Source organism: Dermacentor variabilis, chromosome 7, assembly GCF_050947875.1.
Source record: "Dermacentor variabilis isolate Ectoservices chromosome 7, ASM5094787v1, whole genome shotgun sequence".
NCBI classification, from domain to species: domain Eukaryota; kingdom Metazoa; phylum Arthropoda; class Arachnida; order Ixodida; family Ixodidae; genus Dermacentor; species Dermacentor variabilis.
Genome location: NC_134574.1, coordinates 46,274,677 through 46,297,960, shown reverse-complemented (window position 1 = coordinate 46,297,960; position 23,284 = coordinate 46,274,677). Strand labels below are relative to the sequence as shown.

Below are 23,284 nucleotides of genomic sequence, written 5' to 3'. Positions count from 1 at the left end.
AGTTTACAGGTTTATTTTATGCGGACGGAATTGTGTTGCTAGCTAACAAATTGATTTCAACGTCTGGCTCATATCTGTGGACAGGAAGGCAAAATATAAGTTTAAAATTTAGTGTTACAAAATCAGGTGTTATGGTATTCAATTAAAACAGTGAACAGACAGTGCAGATACAGGACCAGGAAATACCTCGTGTAACAGAATATAAATACCTCGGTATATGAATAAACGAAGGCAATAGAAATATGGCAACACCGGAAAAAACAATAACAGTAAAAGGCAAGAGATAGCCACCCATAATGAAGCACAGAGGGCTATGGGGATACGATAGGTACGAGATCCTCCGCGGTAGGTCGAAAGGTGTAGTGGTTCCAGGGCTTACTTTTGTAAATGCGGTTGTTTGCTTTAAATCGGGGGTACAATCAGGACTCGACGGGAACCAAAGGTCAGTGGGTCGCCTCACATTGGGCGGTCACGGGAAGACTACAAATGCAGGATGATACTGTGCAGGGTGATATAGGCTGGACTAGTTTTGAAGTGAGGGACGCTCGCAGTAAAATTGAGTATGAAGAACGCTGAGGAATATGGAAGAAAGTAGATGGGCTAAGAGAGTGTTCTGGTATCTGTACAGGGAAAACATCGATTCACCGTGGCTGAAAAGAACTAGAAAGCTTACCAGCAACTATGCGGCCTGTAGGGTGGGCAACACAGCAACAAGCAAGGTCAAGCGGAAAGTCAGAGAGGCTGAAATAATCTCATGGGTGGCAGCAATGGAAAAGAAACATGCCATGAGTAACTACTTAAGAGGAAAAAACTAAATCAGGAAAGCAACCATTTAGGAAAATTCAACGGGAAGCTCATTACTTTTCGAAGCGAGATCAGGATGCCTTAGAACACGCACCTATAAAGCGACATATAAGAAGGAAGAAGAAGCATGTGCTTGCTTCGGTAAAGCTAGGGAAACTAAAGTGCATGTTTTATTAGAATGTGAAGACGTCTACCCAGCGGCCGATTTAGGCACCACTGGCCTCCTTGAAGCCCTTGGCTTCAGCGGGAGCAGTGGTAAAGTAAGCATGTCCGCAATAGGCATGAATAAAAGGTGATTGCATAATTGGTGTAAGAAAAGTAGGGAAACGACAAAAGACGGAGATGTACAAAAGCACCGTTCGCAATAGGGGATCAGAAAATTTGGGTGTGGTAGTTCATAGTGTTTTTTTATGGTTTAACCTAGGTAGGACATTAGGCAGTATAATAGCAAGAGCTTGGTGGCAAATGCAAACCCACCGACCCGTTCCAAAGGGGACGGTCATAACATCCATCCATCCATCCTAATTTCTGGTCATGCGCGAGGCCACAGCAACGATGATGGTGGCAATGCTGGGACAGTGGTGACGCAGTGAAAAGGACAATGATACGTCTATGAAGACATGACGATGAGAAAGCGACATGAGGACACAAAAATGACGACCCTTATCACAGGATAATTTTCATTCGTTGTTCTTCATACCAACACTGAAAACTATTGCAAGTGGCTCCTCAGTCCCAAGAGTATAGCGTTGGCCCAGCCGTCTGGAGTTTGAGCACCTAGACCTATGGAGAGCGCGGGCTGTGATGTGGTGACGTAGAAAGAAAAGCAAGGCTCTGACATCGTTACGTGTAGAACAGTGAGCTGCAAATGGTGCTTCAAAAGAAAAGGCGAAGGCTATTTCTGCGGAAGTGGCGCACTTCATTTTATGTGCCATCCCGGATCTAACCTCACACAGAGAGACGTTTACGCACGCAGATGCGCTCGTTCATGTCCGAAGAGGGAAACACGGAGCTCTCAGCGTTTATAAGCTTCCGAAATGTTTTCACGATGTCTTGCACGGGCCACTCAGCTCATACTTATTATGGCGAAAAAGACGCGAAATCGTATCAAGCAACAGTCGGAGAGCAAATAGCATCTCTCTCCTTCCCGGTCGCTTCTTTGTATGGTGTCGCGTCTTTCGCGCCATAACGAATGCTCACAATATATTGGTCCTCCGAGTGATAGTGTGTGGATCCTGGCGCCGCCTTTCGCGGTGTGAAAATGAGTTCGTCGTGGGGAAGCCGTAACAAAGTTATTCCAAGAGGTTACACGCGGCGCGGTCGCATTTCACCACCTGCGTGTAATTGAAATGCGCCGAACAATGTTATTGGCGCTGTAGAACTTGAATGCTTATGCAGAACACGCAGTCCTTCAGAAAACAAAAATTATAGACCTCCCGACACCAGTCCACTGAAGGTGTCTGTTCGGGGGAGACTAGGCTTTTACAAGATAGCCTTGCGTGTCAAGTTAGATAAAATCTCTCAACGCCTGGAGATTGTGCGAGACCAATATACATAAAAATATGTGAGCCCGAAGAGTAGCCTGTTCTCGCTTGCTTTTCCCTCTTTTCCCCATATTTCATACCCTCGTTCTCCTACTTCAGCACTTGAAATGCCCCCAATACGACATACCATCTGGTTAACTTTTCTTATGCTTTTTTGAGGCAAGTGACACTACGATACTTCACCCACTTACCGGTATCTATCTATCTATCTATCTATCTATCTATCTATCTATCTATCTATGTATCTATCTATCTATCTATCTATCTATCTATCTATCTATCTATGTATCTATCTATCTATCTATCTATCTATCTATCTATCTATCTATGTATGTATCTATCTATCTATCTATCTATCTATCTATCTATCTATCTATCTATCTATCTATCTATCTATCTATCTATCTATCTATCTATCTATCTATCTATCTATCTATGCCCGTCTTTAACCGTGTTCCCCGATACACGCCTACTTGGCCCACTGTGTTGTAAAGGATGGGGTTGTTGTTGATGAGGGAACCGGCTTATAAATCAACCGTCGCACCAACTCGGGTCACTGGGTATCTACCGTTGGGTGTGCGAATCTATTTAATGAAAAAAGAAAATGCCTTTAATATTCCTCCTGTGGTGAGCGTAATGGAACCCCCCCCCCTCTTATATATATTCAGAGAAGATATTCGCATACGTGCCGCGCGCGGAGTTGTAGGCGGCACCAAAAGAGGACGCAACGTGTCCTGAGGGACGAGCAGCCTGTACGCATACACGCCTCATGGATGACGCGTTTCGGCGGGGGCCTTGCGGAGGGCCATTACAATTGTTCCATTGATAATCACATTGACGAGGACATTCGGCGTGAGATCGGTGCTACCGGAATTTTCTCTCTCTCTCTCTCTCTCTGCCCGGAATTATCCTCTTTATCACGTCTCCCGCAGCCATGTTTGTGTTCCTGCAATTTATATGCCTTTTGATCCTGCATTCAAGCTGGCCAGTCTAGACGGTGCGATGTGAAACAGGGCATACGGAAGAGTATATTGAGTGGGAATAGGGATAGGCGCCAGGGATTATTTCACTTTTCCATACATTTTTCTTGTTGTATTGTGAAACCCAGGCTTACTATGATATATTACAGAGCGATCAACCTTCAGCGAAAATTTGGGTATGGGGCATGCCTCTTGCCATGAAGCTTGGGGAGGCGCACGCACCTCCACTATCACCACCTCCCGGTTCTTGAGCATCTGCGTTATATCTTTCTGACGACAGGTTAATGTCGCTGTTTATGTCGCGATGTAACGATAACGATACGATTTCGTATCTGCGTACTTCAGTAGCAGACTACAAACCTATGGCAGGGGTAATGCAAAGAATGAAACCTCGACATGATTGCAAATATTCGTACTCATAACAAAGCGCCAGCATAAAAGGGATATGTAGCAAATCACGGGTGTTTGTCTGCTTTTCTGGGCCTCGTGTCGGCGCTTTGCACTCAAGAAATGCTGACAATCCTATTCGTTTTCGCGCACCATCAATGGTTCAAGTGACGACGCTCCACCTACGCTATTCCCGGGATCGGCCGGCCTGAACAGTCTGGTCGATGGCCAGTACTCCCTTTCACGAGTATTCCTCCAGCTTTCGTGTTTGTGCGGAAATTATCTTCTGTGGCTATGGCATGTAAAACCCCACAATCAAATTCAATTCCAACTCACTCAGTGCCGCACAACCGGACACACAACCCGCTTGAGGCGCGAAGGCCTCGTATTTATGTTGCTTGTATATACTCGCACGCCAGTGGTGGGCATGTGTTGACTCGGATAACACTGCCGATCCGAATGCGCGAGCGTACACGAGACGGCGTCATTGTGAGCACAGCACTAACATTATAAGCTTCTAGGTGGTTGCATGCTTTTGCTTTCCTGCGATGTCCTGTGTCGAGGCCAATTTGACATTTCTCTCCAGCGACTCAACCGCAGGATTTATCCTCCGCCTCACAAAAAGCTCAGCACTGAAGATGCCGTAGCTCTCCGACTTATACAGACCAACACATTTCCAAACCTACACAGATACAGTAAAATGTTCCCACACACATATCGCGGCATCGGCCCCTGGTGCGGCGACACACGCCCTACACTCTTTCACATCTCGTGGGGGTGCGAGGGCAAACCTCAACACTTAAAGACTCCTAGCACGTCATTTGAGCACTGGGAGGTACAGCTGACCGGCGATACCCTGGCGGGACAAGAAGCTCTCGTCCAGCAAGTACGTCGAGCAGCCATGGCCAGTGGAGTCCTGGAAAGAGGACGCCACCCACTCGACCTCAAGAGCAACCACCTCGATGGTCCGAATAAACGTTTTTCTCTCTCTCTCTCTCTCTCTTTCCAATAAGTGTCCTCTCTCGCCAGAGCACATTAATCTGACTGCACTCAAGAATGTCTTCGAAAGCAATGATTCTGGAACTGTAGCCACATCTGTTATCGGTACCAAAAACGACTCGCAAGGTATACTACAGTTCTCGATGTAAGCGAGCCTGGGTGACCATCTGTAGTCCTACAATACATCCCCTTGCTACCTTAATGCTACTTTAATAAGAATATATTGTAAACGTAGCAGTTTATTTTTTCTGGCAGCCGTGCTGCCAGGAAATGTCCATTAAAAGCTTTTTCTTTAGTGCGTATTAAGAACAATTACTTTAGATTATCTACGCGTCATATATATGACAAATTTTACAACAAAGCTGTATATATGACTACGATCCCTGTATTCTTTCGCGTCCGTCGACAGAAAACTATCATCATCAATGGCTCATACCACCTTAAGCACGAAGCGCTCATACCTTCGTAAGCACGCAAAAAAATATGCAATGGCTCACAGCCAAGTAAAGCAGAGTCTACAAGTAATTAGAAAAGTGATGCGAACGCTGTTTACAATCTTTGGAATCCCGCATATAACGTACAGAAGAGCATGTCAAAAACTATCATCATCAAGGGTTCATACCTCTGTAAGCAATGGCTGATACCCGCATAAGGCAGAGGCTACAAGCACTCAGCCAAGTGCAGGGAACAGTGCACACATTCTTTGGTATCACGCATACACCTACAGAACAACATACATTTAAACAAAAAACAAGTTCAAAACAAGCACACGAACCAGAAAATTGAGGATAAGGCACTCCTGCTAACAATGCGAAGCATGTAGCGCTCCCCGCATACTTTTCCCGTTAAGGATTGCTGCTGCTCAAGCTGCCGTCGTGACGCCTGCTTGCGACGTTGGGAGGGATGTCCCTAGGTTTTCTCGCATAAACAAGCTAACCTCGCAATTAATTTCAATTTTGTTGCTGCACCGCTATGGGCGATGGCGTGCTGTCAAAATTACCATTATTCCCAATCCTCCCATCAATCTAATATAGCACAACTACCATTACTCGGAAGCCAGAAAACATGACACAACCCCCTCATAAGCTGTAGTAGTGGTTTTCAATAGTTTCGCTGGACATCCACTTTTGCATGGCTGGGATGGCGACGTATTTCTTTATTTAGAAACAGATGTCATTAAGTATTACTGGGGTAACAAGGAAACGTCACCGCATCATTGAATGCACGTCGTGGAACGTTTCACACAAATCGTAGCGCTTAACGTACAGCAGCATGTCACAGAAGGAGCACCTTTACATTTGTATTTATTTATTTATTTATTCATTTGTTTATTTATATACTTATTCATTTCATTTCTTGATTTATATATTTAGCCTTACAGAGCAAAAGGCTATTGTCTAAAGGGGGTTACAAATCAAAAGGAACATCAGATAACAAGGGGCAACCACTAGGCATTGTATAATTTGAAAACATAACAAAATTCATCAGATTTAACAAAATTACTCATATAAAATACAGAATCGCAATACATGCATAGGCATTATTATCCATTATTATTATTTGTTTTGAACACATATATGCATATACACAGGTAACAGGAAAGGGAAAGCGAGGAGCAGGCGGGCAACTGCCACCGGAAGGGGCACAACGCCTGCCTACTCTTCTGAAGGGAGGTGACAGCAACACAGAAATGGAAGATAGGAAGGTGGGGAGGAAAAGGAAAGAGGAAAGGAGAGCAACAGGACAAATCTAAAGACCAAAGTGGAGCACTGCAACAGCACAAATCTAAAGACTAAAGTAGAACTCTGCAGCCGGAATTAAAGTGACGCCGCGTCGAACAGCCTCCACAATTATCAACCACATCCATGGCTAGTTCGCTATGCGGCTAATTGTGTTCTCCACGATGACACGCCAAGTAAAGCTGCACGTAAACACCGTTTCACGTAATCACCTGCACGTAATCACCTGTTCACAATATACACTACAAGGTGTTTGAACCTGCCACCTCCCATCTTCGAAGGAAGAAGCGTGCAAGGAAGGAGCATACAAGAATATAAGAAGTATACACAAAAGGGAAGGATAGCATGGTGACAAAGTATGCACGGATTTTCCTTAGAGTACACGCTAAACACGTGCTCACGGAAAGAAACAGAAAATGGTACATTCAAATGCTCTCTTGGCCGCCAGCGTTCAACTCGGGCCACAAGTTGGCCATAGGGGTGTTGTGAGTCTCCCGCCAGAACTTCTCGCTCAAGCGCCTGGTCTGATCTGGTGAGAAATAATTTTTCCAGTCGCCAACGACTGCCTTGCGCACGTAGTCTACTTTGTCCGCCGAACATGCAGAGTCGTCACCAGTGGCAGAGCCGCGACCTCGGCGAATGGTTTCGTGGAGGTAGCGAAGACCTTTGTACTCTTCTCCTTGGAACGGGAACTCTCCTTCGTAAAAGTCGTGGATCATCTTGTTAGTGTAATTTTTCATCTCCTCGAAACTGCTGTACCTGAGCACGTCTTTGAGAACCCTGCCATTGTCGGCCAACATGCGCTCTTCGTGCTCGTGCCCGAGAAACCTCGCGACCTTCAGTATCGCTGCCTCGGTGTCCTTCCTCATGTCTTCGTAGACGAGAAAAAGCACGTTTGGATCATTGATCCGTTGGCACCATGCTCGGTAGAATTCGAAGTAGTCCCCACTGTTGATGCTGCCCGCCACGAAGTTCTCGAAGGAGTCATTGAAGTCCCCGTCGTACTCGTACGACGATATCATGCGCCAAAAGTGGTGCAACGACACCACGGCATCGAAAGGGTTTCTGATCACGATAATGTAGCGTGCCTCCGGGGAGTAGCCCGTCTGGTGCAGTGGCAGGTGACTCTTAATGGATCCAGGTCGGGTCGTCCATTGCACGCAGTGCGAACCGTTCACCTCGAAGTAAGGCGATGCACTGTGGAACTGGGGGGCATTCGCCGGAGGGACGCCGCCGTTTTGGATGAGGTACACGATGTGCTGCATCCACGTGGTGCCGCACTTCAGGTATGTCACGATGAACAGGTCACCGTCCCGGTGGCCGTAGTCCATGGCCGACTCGATGCACTCGCGAAGGAGATGCGTGGCGAACGGTGTGCCCCTCACCAGCTGCAGGCTCGGCTTCTTAGTTCTGCTTTCTTTATCACCTGTTTAAAGGAAAGAAAATTAAAAGTACGATTGTCGTTGCTATAGTACGTGTTCAAAATGCTAGACCTGGATATATTGTATTCCAACGCCATTCCTTGCCGCACTTTGCCAGTGGCCAGAGCGGCTCTCCGCCCGTGTTATGAACGGGATCAGCCAGCAGTGAACGACGGAAGAGCGTAAGAGTGGCAATGGAATATAACGGAAGGAATCGCTATATTGTACAGGCGACGCACTATTTCGGCCTTGTCTTTCAACAGAAATTGTTGTCAAACATGTGTGCACTACTTTGACGCTTCACGCAAGGTACCTTGGAGGTGACGACTGGCATGCGCCTCTCAGCATTGCAAGCGTTTCCTGACAAGATATAGTAGCAAACGCAAAGAGATAAAAGAATCGCACGTAAGATGAATAATCACATTCTTTAAAAAGTTTGCACCCTTTGAGGCTGATCTTGTCCAACAACGATAATCGGCATCTGCCTTGCCCGCATTTCCCTTGTTTAAGGCTGAAGCCTGGTACTTCCAAATCACGAACGGCATGCGCGTTATCAGCGTCATATAGCATTCTCGACAGGAAAATAGCGAGCGCTGCATTTTCAAGAAAGGAAACGAAAGCAAGGCAAACGATGATTACCGTTGTGGGACAAATATGTCCCCGAGAAGGTGCAACTGTTTTAAAAGAGTAGAGCCGGAATTTGCCGAATACGCGTGGTGAAGCGTAGGTGATTGGTAGCCCGAACGACTGTGTGAGACAGCGCAGATAGATACAGAAAAATGTTTATTCCCTCCCAATATGCCTTTCCCTAGTTACTAGTTTTCTGTAGACACCTCAAAAATTGTTTATTCATACCTTCGAGAACAAGAAGCAATTAGATCTTTGCATTTGTTTTCCTTGCGAAATCGGCATGTGTATGAGGTGTGTATTCCCGCTTATTCACATTTCGATCACATTTTACTAAAGCATGAACATTTCTCTGATACCCGAGCATTGGCTTGTGATACTTAATAATGTCCATCTGATTGCTGACTGAATGATTTACGTGAGTGACCCGCCGTGGTGGCCTAGCAGCTACGGAACTGCACTGCTTAGCACGATGTCGGGGCATGAAATCCCGGTCGCGGCAGCCGCATTTCGATAGGGCCGAAATGCCAAAAACAGCCGTGTCCCATTATCTGCTGGCACGTTAAACATCTTCTGGTGGTCAAAATTAATCCGCAGGCCTCCACTATGGCATGCCTCATAATCAAGTCGTATTTTCGGCACGTAATACCTCAGAAATCAGTTCAATATATGCAAGAAGTATACACCTACAGCTTCTTTCAGTTAACTGGCGCCAGTTCCTTAAAAAAATTCACGTGTGCGTAATGAGAATGCAGCTAGCTTATTTCATTGTCCACATGAGGAACTGGAAGTATATTTTAGTAGGATCTTATGTAATTAATTAAAAATTATCAATTAACCGACATTTGAAGCAATGCTTTCAACGCAGAATCTTCGATGGATAAGTTGTGGAGCCCCCTATAGAGAAATTTGTAAATAATGTCTTCCCATGATGATAGCTACTGTGGCTTATATTATTAAGTATTAATTATTATTTATAAATTCGTTTTAATTATTCTTACTTGATTAGTGAACGCGCGCGCAATTTAACAGAAGTATCACGTGACTAGGTGCTTGCGGGCATCGACCTTACGGCCCCGAAAGATGCTATACCGCGGTTTGAGCGCCGTTGATTTTGCGCTGCTAAGCTCGAAGACACGGGATCGACTTCAGGCCACGGCGGCCGCATTTAGATTGGGTGGAAATGCAAAAACATCCGCGTACTAAGATTTAGGTGCACGTTGAGGAAACCGATGCGGTCAAAATTACTCCGGTGTCCCCCCCTATGGCGTGCCTCATAATTAAATCGTGGCGTTGGCACGCAAAACCTTATGTATTTTTTTTATACATGCAACAACCGAATATTCGATGCTGCACGCAGATCAAATAGACTCACAGAATGAAGAGGCCACAAGGAAAAGTAGGCGATAGGGACAACGGTTGTCTCCGACAGATCGCATATGCAGCCAATACGTGCTCGCTTATTACGCTGTCGGCCAACAGCCAAAACGCCGACAGAGCTTCACGAATTACCAGGCTTTATTTATTGGATATCCTTTGGCTCCATGTGCTTCATTACATCAGCCGGCAAGATATCTCGGCAAAAGTGGAAGCCAAGAGCATTGTACTCGATTTATCTCCATTGCTTAAGACCTGTTCGTGTCATGTCCGCGTACAGAATCGATGATTCGTTGGTAGCATCTTTGAGGGCACTAATGTCTGGACGCAGCACTTAGTCACATGGTCCTTTTACAAATCATATGTGCTCTCTTTGTAGCCCCCAAAAAATTAAAACCTCGGCAGCTATCGTCACTGAAATGAGTGTTTTGAACTGTTTTTGAAAGGCTCTACAGCTTCAATATTGAAATTGTGCAATTAGAGAGATACATATTGAAGCTAGTTAATTAATTATCGGTAATTATTTACCCTAAATGATATCAAATACTTTGAATTCCTCAAGAGGATAGTGAAAAGAACTAAACTGATTCCGCTTTTGCAACGCGCACGTGGATCTTGTTAGGCTTGGGACGAGTGCCATAGAACTGAAATCAGATATGCCGACTTAGCTTTGTCTACACCATTTCTTTTGAAGGATTTTGTGCCTCCAGTATATTTGTGAACAAACATATATGCCACAAAATGGCGCTGGTTTTCCTGCGGTATACGCCCAGGAGACCGGCGGTATTTATCATACACATCAGGCGAGACTTTTACTGCCAGATGTCCAATGGCCGCCTCTGTTCTCCCATTTCATGACCCCGTTCCCAAGCTAGGTCAGAAGTCATCCTTTCTGAAATAAGATGATTCATTCATTCATTCATTCATTTTTTATATCCACAACGGTTCTGAGAAGCACTTCAGTTTAGTTGAATTTTTCCATAAAAAGAAAGTAAGCTATTATTTACTCTACGTTGTTTCGCTCTCGCTGCCAACTACAAAGAATACAAGGCTTTTTAAGCAGTTTGTTGCTTAACGACACACTGCGAACATAAGTAAATATACTTTCAAACCGCGCCTTGTAAAGGAGACCAGTTTCGTTTTCTTCTCCCGTGCATTCTCGTTGTCGCCACCTGCGCGGGCCGTTGAACGGCAGTGCACTCACGGCCAGGATGTCTGGAACACGCACGAAAGTGTCTATAGTGAGTGCAGGGGTTGATGTGTATAAAAGTTATGGATTGAATAAATAAACAGATCGTGTAACGAATACACACACACACACACGCGCGCACACACAAACACAAAGAATTGCTGTGGAGTGCGAAACGGTAACGGCGCTGTGGTGCACAGGGAAGTGTCATGAACCGGAAATCGTCACTTAAACTTTAACGCTCTATGGGCGTCTTGCGCTGGAGTTTGAGGTATAGTAGCGGCGCTCGGTGGCGGCGAGAAACGTTATCTCGGTAGTACCAGCTTCGGTAGTATTGAGCCCTGGCTGTGGTGAAGCACAGTTCTAGGTCGCGTTTTGCATCGATGTGCACTTTTTTCTGCCCTCTTTGGAGTCCGAAAAGGCTTGTCCCTTCTGAGAGACCTCGCCGACCGCGCTGCGAGCTAGCCGCAGCCGATAGTTTAACGAAAACGGACTCTCCGTGTGCCGTGGGAGGTAATTCTGGAAGCGGAAGGAATCGGCGACCTTACTGCTGCGTCGTTGGTTGACATGAACAAGAAGGCCTGAATCCCAACATTAGATTCTACCGTATTCCTTTAAGGCCTCACGAAGCGCAGCATCGGGCGCGCTGGATAGCTGCAGTCCGTCGCGCTGGGTGAGCGGAACTTCGCGCCATGCTGACTGCTTCGCCTTTCTTGAAGCTTACTTGATTATCTGCGATCTAAAATTCGGCCTTTTTGCACCTACAGTCCCGACGGCAGACCGACATAGCAGCAGGCACGGCTGGTGATTCACGATTCGAGACCCGACTACAGCGACAATTAACAATTCGACCGGTGTGAAGTGGTGAAGTGACCAGGTGTGTGCAAATGACCACGAATGGTCGGGCAGATTCGGCGACAATTCACCACCCCACTAGGCATAGCACAGGCTGGAGAGTTAAATGTGCTCGTCCTTGCCCTCAAGCCAGCATGTTGAGGCAGCGCAGCAAGGTAGTATGAACTGCAGCACATTGATGTTCGAGCGCTGTCAATAAAAGCTACATCAAGCCAGCAGCGCACGAGCTCGCGCTGCAGCGCGATTCGCACATACGTTACTGCGGGCTCAGTTATTTATCAGTTGCTAAAGAGACAGATGGCCGCCACTACAGCGCAGGCATAGCTACTTATCTAGCGGCATGCGGTCATCAAAGAATGCAGGAGGCCGACCGTTTCGCGGCATGTCGAAACACCGCTGCCGTCGCGGCGTGGACTGCCTTGCGCTCAAGCAGTTCCGTACACATCATGTCTGCTTATCGCTGCTCGGAATTCATTTATAGCAAGCATTTCCTCGCGTTTCTGCGCCTGAATCTAGCAGCGTGCAAACCTTACCTGAAGTTCAACTTCGTACGTGACCCGCTTCACTTGCGATTGACACCGCGCTAAAACTTCGCAGCTAATTTCTTGAAACGCGAACACGTATTCGGCGTTGCATAATTTCTTTCCTTTACACAGCGTGCCACCCATGAAAAAATCTTCTGCGCCCGATATTCTGTGCAAGCCATGGAACAACACAACCAAAGTTGGCGGGTCCATATTGTAAACCTGCTTTCCGAAGCAGGCGGCAGAGCTTGGTACTACCCAGTTCAGGACAGAGGCGCTTTTTAGCAGCATTTTCGCAACGCCCCCTGGGCAATGCAGGAGCCCCATAGAAGGCGTACCTGAACGTCAAAAGATTGCCTACCAGATTACATGGATCGTAAACAGACTTAATGCAGCCGACATAACGTGGCAGAACATCAGCAATTCCGTGCTTCGCAGAATTCTTATGCAATCCAAGTGTTTCCTAATTTTCATTTCTCCGCGTTCTCCAGTTGATGTCATCATTCATGCAGTACTTTTTGTCATTACATGCCTCCATATTCACTCGAGAATTTGATGTCTTGCCGCTTCGACTATTATGCTCCTCCTTCTCAACTGAGTGCCCTAATATCCCTCATACATAGTATGCCTTCACCCGGGCTCTATTATATATATATCCCTTAGTATGCAGTCACACATGCTCTAATATATATATCCCCCATATAGTACGCATTCACCCGTGCTGACTATTGTACGTGTACTACGGTATGTATTCAACCGCTTTTTTACGAATCTCTTTATAACCCGCCACTGCCAGATATGTGATACAGGAACGAGGTTGATGTTGAAACCGCTTTCTTTGAATGGGTGATTTTAACGTTCCTCGAATTATCTGGCATTCATTACCCATCGTTGGTGATGCCTGGTTACAACGTAGAGAAACGTTTTAGATCTTGCTTTTCTTAGCTACATGAAGATGGCTTTTAGTTCGATGTCACCGACGACATATAAGATCATAAAGTTCTCCTCAGTGCTTTTAATTGCTCTATACCAAAAAGCTGGCTACGCATAGACTACGTGACTTCCGCCGTGCTGATCACCAGTCTATTCCAGATCAGTTGGAGAAGTCTTAGGTATATAGATTTCAATAAACTACCTTGCTCCGTGATGTTAATAGCCATGTCATTTTGAGGATGTTGTTGAAACGTGTATTGAGGTCTCCTTGCCTATAATAATAAAAAGTTGGAAGGCGATTCAACTTACAGTCGGAGTTGACGAAAGACAAAAGTCTTCCTGTGCGAGTTTGGACATGAGACGAGGGTGCAGGTACTATGCACAGGGCACTTTATCGCGACAATTCTCCCGTGAGGGGAGTAGGGGGAAGGTCATCGAACGAGCTCATTTATCGCACTATATTCGGGATCGGCACGCATTTTGATGTATAATAAAGATTAAGTTATTTTAAACTATTTATAGGATTTAACGTGCGAAAACTACGATCAGAATATGAGGCGCGCCGTTAAAGGGAATAAATTTTCATGGCATAATGGTTACAGTGTCGTGAACCTGTGCTAGAGGTTCCCTGTTCGAGTCCGACAGTCGGACAATTTTATTGAATTACTTATTTAAAAAAATGCAATATTGCGATAAGGGTGAAACAATGAACGCGATAGCAATATGTTAGAATATTACTCGAAGTAAGGTATCTAGCCTCAGTGGTAGTTAGGAGTTGCAGTAAGCATAAGCTGACCAATTAAACACACGTGGAGCGGCGTGTGTAGATAGACACATGAACAGAGAGAACTGTATGACCGCGAGCGGCATCGGCGAGAACTACAGGGTCTTGTGGGTCTTGTCCCTTATGGTGTCGGCCTCCCGTGTCCGTGCAGTGCCGACTGTTGCTTAGTCTCGGCCTCCTGCGGCCGCAGCGCCGCGTCTGGGCGTCTCTGCCTCTGAGCTGCAGCCCATGACGCATACGCAGCAGGACGTTGTTCATGCAGCTGGACCACGCAGTGGTGCTGGCGCAATATGAGGGCCTTCCTGGATCCAGTGCGAGTAGCCTTTCAGAGGATCTTCTCGGCTGGCGTTATGACAATTAACAGGTGGAGGCATGTTCGCTAGACGTGAAGGACGCCGTGCTTCTCTTCAGAAACTATTCACCGAGAGAAGCATGGTGTCCCTCCCATCCAGCAACTATGCACACAGCTGGCAAGGTCTGCAGAGCTGTGTTACGATTCGATCGAGCAGGCAAAGCTCTTTAACCTGAGGTCTTAAAATACAGCTTCTTCGCTGCGCCAGTCTGTCCGACGGGAATGTGAACGCGCCTAGACAAATACCGCCACGCGGCGATAAATTGTGACACAGAGGAAAAGCGTACGTGTAATGTGAGTAATGTTCCTCAGAAAACGCATTAAATCTAAGTAAATCAGTATTTTATGCGTAATAATCGATGACATGCAAAAGATCCCACGGAGTGTCCATGCAATTGATATTCCAATAGAAAGTGTCAAGCGCGTCAACACTCAGGCTTCAATGGGGGAAACGCTTAAATATGATGGTGTATTCCGCCTGCAGGTGCATGCGCCTTTGGTCTAATAGAGCACGGGATTGCTGTTCTAGAAGGCCTTCCTTGTTCGATGTTCCAATCTTACCGTCGGACCACTGTATATATATATATATATGTGTATATATATATATATATATATATATATATATATATATATTCGCGGCGACCTGTGCTCCCGAATAGCACATATCGGCCCGCATCTTTGAAACTGCACTGTCTCCGGGATCAGCCTAGGATAACCGGCTACAAACATATCTGATACGGAAAAAAACGATGGTAACTCGCTTACAAATTGTCGCTTATCTGTCTTTCAAGACTCTTCCTAGGATAACAAGAGACATTTTACATATACAAAAACGTCTTCACAGATTACGACACTCAAAGCGTAAGAGTGCACCTGAGCGATCACGACAGTTTATTTCAATTTAGGAGGAACTTCTTCGAAAATTTATACTGCTAGGACTTCTATTTCAGTCTAACGCTACCAGACTTACATAGTAGCATTCTCAAAAATTGTGGTCCTTTATTTTACCCAATGGACGCTATATTGATACATTTTAAATTATTGATGAATTAATTAGTGACCAAAAAACTACAACTAATGCCGTTGACGAGTATATTCACGCGTTATTTGCAACAGATAACCTTTAAAGTGATTGTTTCAGTTCAGGTGACGACACGAAGTCTTCAAATATTTATATTGTTATCTCCTGCGAAGGTGTACTGAACTTAATCGTACGCTTAGATTCTGCTCTGCCAACATTGACACTGTATTTCTTTTTCGCCAGTCCATCAGGACTAGCCAATACCTCTCGGTCACTTTTCAGCCGTCAATGACAGCAGCAGCAGATATTGGTCTCCAAAAATTGATAAAATCATCCCCTAACATAAATATGCAAGCATGGCAATATTTATAAACCACAGACCTTACATTGACGTGAATTGTTAGAGCATACAGCATTTTAACATATCGTATAGTTTGCAGGATCTAAAAATATTGTGCTAAGCCCCGCAATTTTCTTTTTTAACTGGGACGCATTTGCACCAATCACTTAAGTGGATCGATAGCGGAGCGTAACTGCATCCTTGGTCTATTTGCGAGATGCATAAAGTGCCATAGTATCCCGACGAGGGGTACCGAATAGAATACGTTTTTCTTTTGCTATGAAAGCGCGCACCAATGCTATGGAAGCAGGTGCGGCAGTTGCTGCAGCAGTAATGAGCACGCCGACCTGCGCCATCGGCGCCGACGCAGGCACGCTGCCCCGCAACACACACAGAATAAGCGCTGACGCGTCAGAAGGCATGTGTTTAGCTCTTCGGCGTGCTTGTGCCCGCCATATATTACCGTAACATGCAGTACTACCAACGAAATAGGACGGACCTACTTCCATAAAAGCACTGCCTATTCTCTCTAACGTTTCTGTGAGAACGAAAAGTTGAAGCGAGGCGTCGACGCACCTTTATTAGCAGCATTTCAATGTAACCCGGCAGAAGCCACCGATAAGTGTTATCAAAGAAGGTCTTATGTTCTTTAAAATGCACTGGAATTTGTACAAGTGGCATTATATTGCCACACGACTGGCAGCTCGAGGCACTATATGATATAAGGAGATGTTGGCGCACAATTTAAGGCGCCGGCTACTCCTCATCTCTTGAGTGGTTCCGTCATACATCGTACAGGGTTCAAGGTTACATATCAAACAGTCTTTTCACACAAGCACCAGGACTTATCACGCAACGTTTCCGCAGGAAGACTATGACGTAAGGAACACATGGTACATACAATATATAATGTAAATGTCTCCACACTTATGTAGATGAAAGTCTCAAAGGTACAAAAGATATTGTCGCCTAATAACACATTGTCTAGTCAGCGGGTGGTAGATACATCGTGTAAATGCATCATCACATACAGTCTCAGCAGAACAGTCAACATAACATAATTCACAAACAGATGGATATACACAGTGACAATGAAACGAAGGGAACAATGAAAGCGCTACTAACGCCCAGCAATGCCGCTGTCTTCAAGAAAAGTCTTTAGTGCTTTTAATGCACTCTTCTGCAAGGCCGTTGTTTTAGCGTACTCACGGGCGTCTTGCACGCTCGGAAATATGGTACTGCGTAACACGTATAGAGAAGTGATATTTTTTTTCATTTTCCTACATATCTTTAAAATTGTTGTTTCCGCTATGAGGAAAGGAGTAGCCGTCACCATTGTAAGGTGACTACCGTCTCTTTCCTTTATTTTCATTTCAAGAAAAAAAAACAAAGCTGTATATGGAGATTTTTTATGTTGCTCTACAATGTTCTAATTGGTACCGCTCATCTAATTATAATATTTGAGAAGTAAAAAATCAACAAGATCACGCAATTAGGTGGATTAAAAAAAATATTATCAGAGTATCTACAGGTGGCGGCAAAGACCATTACCTTGGTTCTCTCTAGCTACATGGCATTTGCACATTTTTAAATATTGATGCGTCGTAATAATTGGAACACCCTGCGTGTTTACCAAATCCCGTCTCTTACGACTGGCGATCGTCTCCCAACCTGCGATAAATCGTATAGATGGTAGGATCGGCGCAAAGAACCCCAAGACTTAACGAGGCTCACAGGAACCCTTTGAATATACGTGGAGAAGCCTTCCCTTTGAGTTCTCACCTTGCTCGACGTGCATGTCCTGCAAGGCTTCTCTATCCCGCATGCTTGTCGCTGCAAAATCCAAAGGAAGCCAGAGAATAACAACACGTCCTTATTTATGCACCTTATCCGTTTTGAGCAGTTGATTCTCTCCACAACTGGCGCTGTTTCATAAACAGATCTGGGCAGACACGAGTTGTCTCTGCTATATGGGCTCCTGGTAAAAAGGAAACACCCTAAGGCTGGGGCAGCGGTAAAAAAGGCTATAGGCTGAAAGAAAATGGGGATACGCTGCGTATTCCGTCGCGAAATACTGTCTGCGCACGTGTGATCGACACCGGCATACGGTATAGAGGCGGACGTGTGTGGCGCAGGTGGCGTGACGTGAACAGACGAGAAATTCGTCCTTGTTGCTGAGCGCCGTTCTTAGCCGCCCGTTGCTGCGGTGAGCGTCGGCATGACCGAGCGAACGAGCACAACGAACGATGAAAGAGCGAACGCGGAGCACAGCGGTGGATGAATGATTCAAGGAGGAAAGCGGAGAAGGAGGGTATTGCGAAATGGTGAGAAGAGAAGCGTAATGCGGCAACGATGGCTACGAGATGGCGCCAGACTAGCGTGCAACGTCTGAGAGGTCTGTCTGCGGCAGATTCTCTGGATTGCGCCGAGGCGTCACCCACGCGCCGTCTCTCGCGATCTTCAAATTAGCGAGGCAGTCGCGCCACACTTCGCTGCGTTTGCAACGGGCCGTACGAGACAGGCTGTCCGCGCCAGCCAATATATCGCGAAATAGAAACATGTACAGAGGTACGCGTAAATTTAGCATTATGGACTATCGTAATCATCAGTGAATTTTCGCATACTTTTTTGGCGTGAATAGCACGCGAGTAGTAAATGAGAACAACACGAACAGGGCAGAATACAGCGTCACTCGCACCTGACTTTGATCAGAGCCAATGGGTTTGCTCTTCGCAGGTAAGCGCCTTCACATCGCCTTGATGCCTCCTTGTACTTGTCCTTTTACTTTTCTGGCGCCATTTGCACACCATATAAGGCCAACTAGCCCAACAAACGTTCTGGCCAGTTTTTACAAGGGAAGTTGCCAACGTGCTCAAACAAATTGAGTGCAGCAATCAAACCACAGAAAATAAATTGCGAAAATGCCTACTTAATCTGACAAAGACTCCAAGAATTTATCTTTAGGGTTGCGCTGAGCTACAGAAGTAACGCGGATACAAATGACGTGTTTATTTTTGAAGCGTAATGGGGGGCGGCAACGATGGCTACGAGATGGCGCCAGAGTAGCGTGCAACGTCTGAGAGGTCTGCCTGCGGCGGCTGCTCTGGATTGCGCCGAGGCGTCACCCACGCGCCGTCTCTCGTGATCTCCAAATTAGCCTCCACCAACTCATGCGCCAAGGCATCAATGCTTATGTCGCTTATCAGAATGATGTTTGTAAAGACCTGGTTCAGACGTGCCGGAGCCACAATGCATAGGCAAATGCTCAGCAGTCTTATTCTTGGCAGAAAGCTCGTGCCGCCCTTGGCTTGTTAGTGCAGCTGCCTGCTTGGTCAATCTATAGCAAGTGAGCCGGACTACATCTCACCAATCGCAAAGACAAAGGCAAGATACGCTTTAGCATGTTTGTTCATACAGATGGACAGCTTTTGCGGTGAAATGCGTGGGCACAGGCCAGCTAATTTCTCAATTGCCGAGAAAACATAGTTACCTTGTCGATATTATACGACCACTTTCTTCAGCTTGTGAGCATCCCACTTTGTGCACATAAACAACCCGTACGTTTTTCTTTCTTTTGATTCTCTTTTTGTTTTGCGCTAGAAGTTTCGCTTTCTGTTTGCATTCGTTTTTTTTTAAGAAGGGTATCATCTACGCTGCAACCATGACAGAGCTTGGATAGCCGTTTGAGCATATAGCCGTGCGACCTCAAAATTAAAGTTTGTCTACAAAATAACAAGACAGCTAATGCCGTATCCAGACACATGGAGGCTATAGCCCTGTTGACAAGCTTTAAGTTTAGCCAAGTCCTAAAAATGTCAACTTGCCATTCTCAGACTTGAGCCCCACTTTTTCGCGACGGCAAATCTGCCGGGCCTGCACTGCACACCGTGGTGGCGTTGTGGCTATGGCGATGCACTGCAAGGCGCGAGGGCGCGGGATCAAAGCCCGGCCGTGGCGGCCACATTCCGATGGTGGTGAAATGCGACAAAATGCCCGTCTACTATGCATTAGGTACAGGTTAAAAAACCACAGTTGGTGAAAATTAATCCAGAGTCCCTCACCTACAGCATACTTCATAACCAATTTTCGCACATAAATCGCAGAATTTAATTGCTTTCTTATTTTTATTTCATTTCTGTTGCTGTCCACACTCAATGCAAGGAACCTTTGCCATTTGACTCGGCCCACACTAAACTAACACTGGCGGGCACTTGGTGAAATCAATGCTCAAATCTCAACTGCAGGCTCTCTTGTTTCATTATTACAATTATTCATGCAATGCCAGCAGAGTTATATTGCAAGCGATGTTCACCAATTTGTGTGTTGAAGAAGTCGTTCCCTTGCAACTTGTGGGCGATATCTTTGCTCAAAAATGACAACGAAGGAACAGGGAGCCTTGTGATGATGAATTCATCGATAAACGTACCCCATGATACAGTTGTGCGCAGCGCTGTTCACCCGATATTGACCCACGTGAGACTTTGAGTATCGCAAACAAATAAATGAAGCCAACGTCACACTCATAGCACGACACAAATTCAGATGACGCAGCTAGAAACACAGTATATGAAAGCGTATGATTGAATGGACGGCACATGCGGCTTCACCGTATGTTCCTTGATAAGATAGCAGACACGTCTGCCCTATGTAACAGCACTAGCTCTTTGCCTTCGCGCTGTGTATGTATTGAGAGAGATCAATGGAATGACTACTTGCGTGAGCTCCGCTCAGTCGTGAGGTCAGCAACTACTGCGAACGTATGGGTTTATTCTATAAATATTACGACCTAGACTTGACCTGTGAAGTTGAGGCTCACAGACACCAACTTACCGACGCGTTCAATTTGGATGTCAAGGTGGTTCATATGCACTCCCCCTAATCTCGTCTGTATACAAGTATTATCGTCGTTCTCTTTTTGTGCTCCATATAAATGGTCCCACTAAATCCGACCAGGTATTCACTAAAAAAAGCTCATATGCAGAGATTGTTCGAAAGAGCACATATCAGGCAATCGTGATGGTGGACATATGATTAAGCGAGAGCGGCCCCAACATGGCTGAAAGCCCTTACGATGTAAAAGCTTGGTTACGTGCATACAATAATGTCACGATCTCAATATAGTGCAAGCCTAAGGACCCATTTCTATCTTTCTTGAATGAACATGAGTACACGCTAGTGAGGCATTGCGTCAGCGGTCTCTTTCCTCATTTCCTTAAAGAGGGATAGATGCCAGACCACGCTATATAGCCGAGAATACAATTTTTTTTTACAGCGATAACTGAACTTGGCAGTATGCTGCGGCGGTTAGCGGCATCGAGTGTTGGAGATTCCACCTTGCCTTCTAATGAAAATGGCGCCTGGAAGAGTAGGGTGTAGGTGACGTAGGTTAGGCAGAGGGACCAGATCTCGTCGAGAATGATATAAAATTTTAGCCCACCGCTACCGACGGATACCATTACCGCCACCGTCCGTGCCAGCTGCAAGATTTGCGCGAGTACTAGCGCCTTGGCTATGGCGCGCTCCAAGCTGGCTGATCATGGCGACTGCAGCTGTGACGGCAAAGAGGCAGCGCTGTGCTGAAACACTCCTTGTAAGCTGAATGCCTGCGTGGACAGCCGAAGAGAACAGCACACGGCGACTGTGTCGTTCCAGCACAAGCGATAAGGAGTGGGCGGCGGGAAGCGGTGTGGGGCGTTAGCGGTGAACCCTTGTGAAGTCAATTGACGCGGTAGCAAAAGATCAGCACCGCCTCACGTGAACAACAGCTGTGACACAGCTGTTGTTCTCGCTACGATTGAAGGTTCCGCAAGTAACTCTAGTCTTCTTTTTTTATTCTTCCAATACTGCAAACTAAATAAAGGACCATTTAGCCGCGCGTTACTATGGAACATCCTTAAAACATTGTGGTATAAAGTTTGTAAACAGGGATAAGGTGCTTCAGAAAGGCTGGCCAACGTTTCGTTAGGAGGACCTGTCTTCGCCAGCCTTTCTGAGGCACCATAACCCTGTTTAGAAAATTTATACCACAGTGTGCTATTCCATCTGTCAGCTCCTCTCCTTAATACATGTAACACGAGCGCCGGTGGCCTTCAGAAGGGCTCACTAAAATGCAAGCTAAAAGGGACTGACAAATTCTTCGCATAACTTGCGAGATTTTGTATAAATATAGTGTTGTTCTCATAGCATTTTTATGTGCCCGTATTATACGTATATTTGCTATTAGCCTTACCCCCGGGATCAATGTAGATTGTTGGGCTTTCTAGTATAATGCGGAACAGGCGGTCGCCGCTCCACAGTAACTAAATGAGAACGAGTTATTTTTCTTTTACAACAACTTTGACACGGAACGTACGAGCGAAGGTCTCGCTACTCCACATAGCGACCACTGCGTCCATTTCATAAAAATCTTTTCGCAGACCAATGGCGTGTTCGCTTGAAAGTGGGCTTTCCGCAAAGGCTCTATTGTGCACACACATGAACAATCCGACTAGTATGTAAAGCAAACGTGCAAGTGTAGTGAGGCTTTAGAAATGTGGAATCGAAACTGAGCTCAGGCTTGGCAGGCAGATGGACAGAATTGGCCAAGAGAGAGAATCAACTTTTATTGAGCCCTTAGTAAAGTTGTAGTGCGCTGGCACCAGACGGGGTGGAACCTTCTTCTCAGGTCCCATATGCTTCCAGCAGTTCCTGGCACCTAGCCGCCAGCGAGAGCTGGGTTGGTAGGTCGGGGCTGGACAACAAGGTCTCCAAGACGCACTCGTAATCGATGCATGAAAGAAATAACTGCATATCTCGCTTTGGAGGCTTTATAAACGCACAAGAATTCACGCCTTTAAAAAGCGTGTTTACTAAGAGTGAGAAACTTTGGCCCATATTGCAACCGTGCTGAAAGCTGAATATGATTATGCGTACCAAGCGTTACGGCGTAGTAGCGTTAAAGTCTTGCATATAATTCAATTTACCCTTTGCAATTTACCCTTTACCTTTGGCAGGTGTGATGCGCAGGAGTGCTGGAGATCCGCGCGTAACAGAATGGTGTCAGAAAATAACTTCAAGCCACGCATTCGAGGCGTTCCACGCAGCAAAACAGAAGAGCTTCTACTATGCGTGTCAAAATCTCACGCATATTGCGAAGGGGAAGGAAGTCGCACCTGATCACGCTTCTCACCGTTACGGGGTTTAGACTGAAATAATGCACTGGCGATGGTGTATTCTCTGTGAAATACTTCGTTCGTTCATGTTGCGAAAATGTCTGTCAGTCATGCAAAACTATGCGCCCACTGTATACATTACATCTACGGACCTCAGCATCTTTTTTTCGTTAGGTTTGGTCATCCCACGAAAATTTCTTGTACACATGTTGTTGTGAAAGCCAGGTGTTGCGGCCTCCTCCTGATGACATTTGTTT

At 45.9% G+C, this 23,284-nt stretch overlaps 1 protein-coding gene across 1 annotated transcript; it reads right to left on the bottom strand.

Moving 5' to 3' along the window:
* Positions 1-6,858: 6,858 nt before the first annotated feature.
* Positions 6,859-17,937, bottom strand: LOC142589016 (sulfotransferase 1C2-like). The gene is made up of 2 exons (XM_075700809.1): positions 17,659-17,937; positions 6,859-7,879 (listed from the first exon to the last, which is right to left on the bottom strand). Exons 1-2 carry the CDS (start codon positions 17,699-17,701, stop codon positions 6,879-6,881), a joined length of 1,044 nt encoding a protein of 347 aa, XP_075556924.1. The 5' UTR covers positions 17,702-17,937; the 3' UTR covers positions 6,859-6,878.
* Positions 17,938-23,284: the final 5,347 nt, after the last annotated feature.

What these genes read in the sequence shown, in the direction of transcription:
- LOC142589016 (XM_075700809.1), bottom strand. Translation starts at nt 17,701, where the DNA reads ATGCGGGATAGAGAAGCCTTGCAGGACATGCACGTCGAGCAAG. An exon ending in GGACATGCACGTCGAGCAAG is followed by an intron (nt 7,880 to 17,658) that starts GTGAGAACTCAA and finishes TCCTTTAAACAG; the next exon opens with GTGATAAAGAAAGCAGAACT.